The sequence below is a fragment of the Benincasa hispida genome, chromosome 3 (assembly GCF_009727055.1).
Source record: "Benincasa hispida cultivar B227 chromosome 3, ASM972705v1, whole genome shotgun sequence".
In the NCBI taxonomy this organism is placed as follows: Eukaryota; Viridiplantae; Streptophyta; class Magnoliopsida; order Cucurbitales; family Cucurbitaceae; genus Benincasa; species Benincasa hispida.
The window spans coordinates 61,279,847-61,285,835 of NC_052351.1; the positions used below are offsets into that span (position 1 = coordinate 61,279,847).

The window sequence follows — 5,989 nt, forward strand, 5'->3', positions numbered from 1 at the left end:
ACAACAAAGACATGTGACATATGTGTGAATCGTAGACAGGTGGAGGGCTGTTGCTGCCCAAATGCGAAAAAAACTCCTTGTTTGAAGAAGATTCCATCAACTAATTAGAAGAAGACTCTTTGGCTCATTCTTCGATTGCGAGCTATCTGATGTCATAGACTCAGACCACATTCCAAAGCATCACCTTTCCCCTTGTCCAAATTATCGTAATAATGCAAGCTTTCAAGCCTCTTGACTTTTGAAACTATTAGTAAAGCCCTAGAGCGCCATTTGTATATAAAGGCAAGGCCTTAGTTTTCCCTATCAACCTAATAGGGTGCGGTGCTTTTCGTTTTCTGTTTGTGTGTGCAGTAAGGAGATGTTTGGGATAAAAGCCCCATCTCCCATCTAAAACAAAATGTCGAGAAAGCTCTGCGAGCTTCCCCTCTACTCTATAGAAATGGATGGAAATGCCCGCTCATTCTTCCAAATGCTCTTGGTCTTGGAGCAAGAACCTCCGCCCATGGTCGGGCTTCCCTACAATTGGATCAGTTCCATGTTATATTCTTCTTTATTTCGTTGTTTTTTGGTTTATAATTTATTCCATAATTCTAACCCTCAAATTTTACTTTCTAAACGTGTTTAGATTTATTAAAATAAACAATACATATGCAAGCACAAAGTTTCTATCCATAAATTTAACAAAAGCCTGAGCAGAATTTTCTCGAAAATAAACCTCAAATTTTAAGAGTTAAAATTAAACTTTTCTTAGATATTAGTGTAAAACAACGGTGTAGTTTAGTGATATTTTTAATAATTTAACCATTAATTTATTACTTAATTGATAATACCAAAATCGTTAAACGAACCGGACCCGGAACCGGACCCGGACACCAATGCGGCCGTATAAATTCGCGAAAGCAATTGGGTTTTTAGGGTTTCTTCTGTCGTCAGAATCTTTGTGGGTTTTGCTCTTCGGCTCTCTGATCTTCTACTCATCTTTATCGCCATGACTGCTCAGACCCAGGAAGAGCTTCTCGCCGCTCAGCTCGAGGAGCAAAAGATTAATGTAATCCATCTCTCTTTCTCTCTCTTTCATGTCTTTTTCTTCATTTAACTGATAGATTTGTCACAAGGAACTCACTTTTAGATTGTTTCTTTTACTGATGATTTGGTAGAGACTTGTGATAGTTTGAAATCAGCTGCAATGATAGGTTTTTTTTGTTTGTTTGTTTGTTTTAATTTCAACTCATTTTCTAACTTGAGCAATTTCGGTTTTTTTTTTTTTTTTTTTTTTTTTTTTTTAATTTCTAATGACCAGTACTTGAAGTAATTTGCTCTGTTTCAAGCCATTTTCAGGTTTAATCTTGGTGGATATTTACTTTTGGTGACTGAATCCGTCTTTTGTTTTTGGTGCTAAATTAGTTGTTTAAAACCAAATTGGAGTGTCAGCATTTTAGAATCATGTGGTTGTATTGTATTAATGATCTAAGTATTATCTTCAATCAAGAAATGAGATATGGGGATGAGGGTGAGAAAATTTTTAGTACTACCTGAAAAATTTTCCACACTATCTCCGTTCATTGTTTGTCACAATAGCAACATTTAAGAATTATATGAAGTCCATGAAATAAATTAATAAATTATTTAATGATGTGTCAAATAATGAATGAAAGGAGTGGGTACTACGGCAGTACTTGATTTTTTCTAGATGAGGGTTTTACATTGCAGATTGTGCAACAGTCAGTTTAGACATTCTATGTCCATTTCCCAAAATAAAAATGAGAACTACTTGTATTTGGCACCGTTAAAGTATATTTTCAGTATTTTGTACCAACTTTCTGCTAATTATACTGCAGTCTGATGAACCTATAATTGTTTTTCATTATTTTGTACCAACTTTCTGCTAATTATATTGCAGTCTGATGAACCTATAATTGAGGATGAAGACGATGATGACGATGATGACGATGATGACAAGGACGATGAAGATGCTGAAGGTAAGTAAATATTGAACAATTATCCTTGTATATTGATTTCTTTTTTTTTTCTCCCTGCATTGTGCATAGGATTAGAAAGTGATGTGATATGAAATAACATTCTATTTTCACATCCTGTGTATGACAGGACACTCATCCAGTGTGCGATACATGTATCCTCCCTTATAGTTTTGTGGGTGATTTTGTAACCACTTGGTTTAGCTTTTGTATTACATGTTGGAACTTTGGGTAGGAAACTTTGGGATAATTTAAATGGCTGAGATATTGGACCAGTTTGGATAAGGTGCATGTAGAAAGGGCTTCAAGATTGAATCATTGTCCTTTAGGGGGTGTTTGGTGGTATAATATACTAACTCATTGTTTGGCCCACCAACTTTAAATGTTGGTGGAGTTGAGTTAGTATATTTTACCAACTCACCCCAACTCTCCATTTTTCCAATGTTTTCAATGGCTTCACCCATCGGCCACTGTCACATTCCAATAACATTCTAGGAACTAACTCTCGGCTCCGACAACCATCTTCGATGAGAACTCCGGCGACCAACTCCGGGCTCCGACAACCACTTTCGATGACAACTCCGACAACCACTTTTGATGACAACTCCAACGATGAAATTTGGGCTCCGACAACCACCTCCGATGACAGTTTCGACGACCAACTTTGACAACCAATTTCAAGCTTCGACTACCACCTCCGTTGACTCAACTCTGACACCTTCGTGCTACCAACTTTAATGACCAATTTCAGACTCCAACAACCACCTCCGACTACAAACTCCAATGAAAAACACCTTCAATGACCACCTTTAAATGAGCAACTTCAATGACCCACTCGAGGCTTCGACAACCACCTCCGACGATAAACTCTGACAACCAATTCTAATACAACCTTCATGCGATTAATATCTGGGCTCTGACAGCTGCCTCCTACTATAATCTCGGGCAAAAATCATCTTCAATGATCAACTTCAACTACCACCTTCGCCTGACTAACACTGGGATTTCAAAACCAACTCCGATGACGAAGTTTGACAACCAACTCCAATACCATCTTCATGCGACCAACTTCAGGCTTCGACAATCACCTCCTACTACAAACTCCAGTGAAAGTATCTTTTATAATCAACTTCGACAACCTCCTCTAACTATTATAAGATTGATGATTGTTAAATTATGTTGTAGGGTTGTTAATTATATATATAAAAAATACCATTTTGTCCACATAAGTGCAATATTTATACGTAAAAATTGTAAAAAATATTTTTATTTAATTGAATTCACATATCAAGAATATTTAGATGAAAAGTAAGTATGTGTTTGAAAAGTATGTAACATATAAAAAAACATAAAATGAAAAAAAAATTCCTGAAATTTTCAGCAAGAATTAGTGAAAAATAGAGATTTGTTCTCTAATGATCTTCCAAATTTAGAGGAGTTGAAAATGAAATTGTTGAAGAAATGTGGTGGCATTGCATTGGCTGCTAAGATGATGAGAGAGATTTAATTTTTAAAAAATTCATTACATAGTAAAAGTATAGAGCAACAACAAAGAAGAAAAAGATGATGATAATGACATTTGTGGAGAAAACTCAGAAATCAAAAGTTTTGATCTCTCTTTGATTTCTCATTTTATTTAACTATATTTCTTCAAGAATGTAATAGGTTAATTGTTGTTCATTGCCAAAAAAAAAAAAAAAAAAAGAAAAAGAAAGAAAGAAAGAGTGAAAAGTTTTAACAATTAAAAGAAAAAAATTGCGATCTATATTTTATTCAAATAAAGATGGATAAAATTATTGAATAAAAATGTTAGAAAACAAAAATAGTAAAAACACACTATTTAGAGTTCAAAAAACTGCACCAGATATTCCAGACATATGAACACAACTCTACACCCTAAACACAGACATATGCATTCAGGCCAAATAACTTTGCACCCCAAACATAGACATATGAACTCCACAGATATATAAACTCCAGACATCCTATCTCAACTTAATATCCAAAAGAGTCCCGAAACTTTCTTTAAAGCTGAATGAGTGGACCTGTGGCTTGATTCTTAATGTTATTTCCTCATTTATTTTTCATGGTCGCATATGATATTTGTAATCGTTTAACTTTAGTAAATGAGTTAAAGGATGTGTTGTCTTAACCTATTGCCTTATTCATTTTCCATTCAGTTAGATTTTGTTGTTACATTGATCATTTGTTATTTTGTGTTTGTGTGCTGTATATGCTATATTTGACTGGAACGTGTTAAGAGTATTGGGTGTCTCATGGCAGGGCATGGAGAGGCCAGTGGCAGGTCTAAGCAAAGCAGAAGTGAAAAAAAGAGTCGAAAAGCAATGTTGAAGCTAGGAATGAAGCCAATCCCTGGTGTGAGCCGCGTAACGGTCAAGAAGAGCAAGAATGTTCGTTTTATTTTTTCAATATACGTGTTTTGATTTTCTAAAATATCGTCAGTTTAATCATCTTCCCTTGAGTCAAATATATATGATACTTGTGACCATATCCTCTGCAGATTCTTTTTGTCATTTCAAAACCAGATGTTTTCAAGAGTCCCACTTCAGATACCTACATCGTTTTTGGGGAAGCAAAGATTGAAGATTTGAGCTCCCAGCTACAGACCCAAGCTGCAGAGCAGTTTAAGGCACCTAATTTGAGTAACTTAACATCGAAGCCTGAACCATCGACCGTGGCTCATGATGACGAAGAAGTTGATGAGACCGGGGTCGATGCCAAGGACATTGAACTAGTGATGACTCAAGCTGGTGTATCAAGACCGAAGGCCGTGAAAGCACTCAAAGCAACTGATGGCGATATTGTATCGGCTATAATGGAACTTACAAATTAATAAGAAGAATCAGGAGGATGTTTTAGTTGGAATCTTTTTGCCTTGTTTTCCCCCATATGTTTTAACCTGCAGAATTTGAAGTTGAGAGATTGCTTGGTTCTTCTGTAAACTTTGGTATTAGTTTTTATATTACATTGTGCTGATTATTAGCCACAATTTTAAAGCTTGCGGCAGTTCTAATATTATGTCCCTTCTGAGACTACGGGTTTGCTTTTATTAGTTTGAGAATTATGTTGGAGTCTTGGTGATGATGGCATTTGCCCATATCATCCTGGTCCATGGAAATTTCCAATAATAGGCAGATGACTATCTATGGTCAGCTTGACCATACTTTATGGTTTAGGGTCTTCGTCGTTTATTTGGGCACTGGTGCTCAAGCCTTGGCTATGGTCTTTGGTGACCATACTTTATGGTTTAGGGTCTTCGTCGTGTATTTTGGCGCTCTTTTCTCAAGCCTTGGCTATGGTCTTTGGTGTGCAGTCGGGTGCATGCACAAGGGGTTTGGTGGGTTTTTTTTTTTTTTGTGGATGTTGCATGCAGAGATGGTTGATGGAGTGTTGGATGTTGGAATATTTTTAGAAATAACCTTAAAAGAAATTTTATCCTTCACAGCTAGCAGAAATAGTTTTTCTTGGTCCCCAGTTGAGATCGATGGTCTAAATTTAAATAAAAATTTAATTTTTTCGTTTCACTTCTAATTATTGATTTTTTTAGGCTTTCTTAATGAAATTTTAACTAGGATGAATACTAAGAAAAGATATTTGATTCTAGTCTTGATCGAGAGTCCATCAAAAAAGTTTTACCATACTTAATGGTTTAGGGTCTTCGTTGTGTATTTGGGCACTCGTTTTTCGTGGATGTTGCATGTAGGGATGGTTGATGGAGTAGGATGTTGGGAAATTTTTAGAAATAACCCTAAAAGAAATTTTATCCTTTACAACTAGCACCTTTTAGAAATAGTTTTTTTCGGTCTCTAGTCGAGATCGATGGTCGAAATTTAAATAAAAAATTATTTTTTTTTTCGTTTCACATATATGATTTTTTTTAGGCTTTCTTAATGAAATTTTAGCTAGGATGAACACTAAGGAAAGATATTTGATCCTCGTCTTGATCGAGATTCCATCGAGAAAGTCAAAGAAAAAATCATTTGTTTGGATAT

General features: G+C 35.5%; 1 protein-coding gene across 1 annotated transcript; it reads left to right on the top strand.

Annotated features, from left to right (window-relative positions):
* The first annotated feature begins 896 nt into the window (after nt 1-896).
* On the top strand, nt 897-5,032 carry LOC120074486 (nascent polypeptide-associated complex subunit alpha-like protein 1). Its single transcript, XM_039027621.1, has 4 exons — nt 897-1,048; nt 1,901-1,979; nt 4,260-4,387; nt 4,498-5,032. Exons 1-4 carry the CDS (start codon nt 989-991, stop codon nt 4,828-4,830), a joined length of 600 nt encoding a protein of 199 aa, XP_038883549.1. The 5' UTR covers nt 897-988; the 3' UTR covers nt 4,831-5,032.
* Nucleotides 5,033-5,989: the final 957 nt, after the last annotated feature.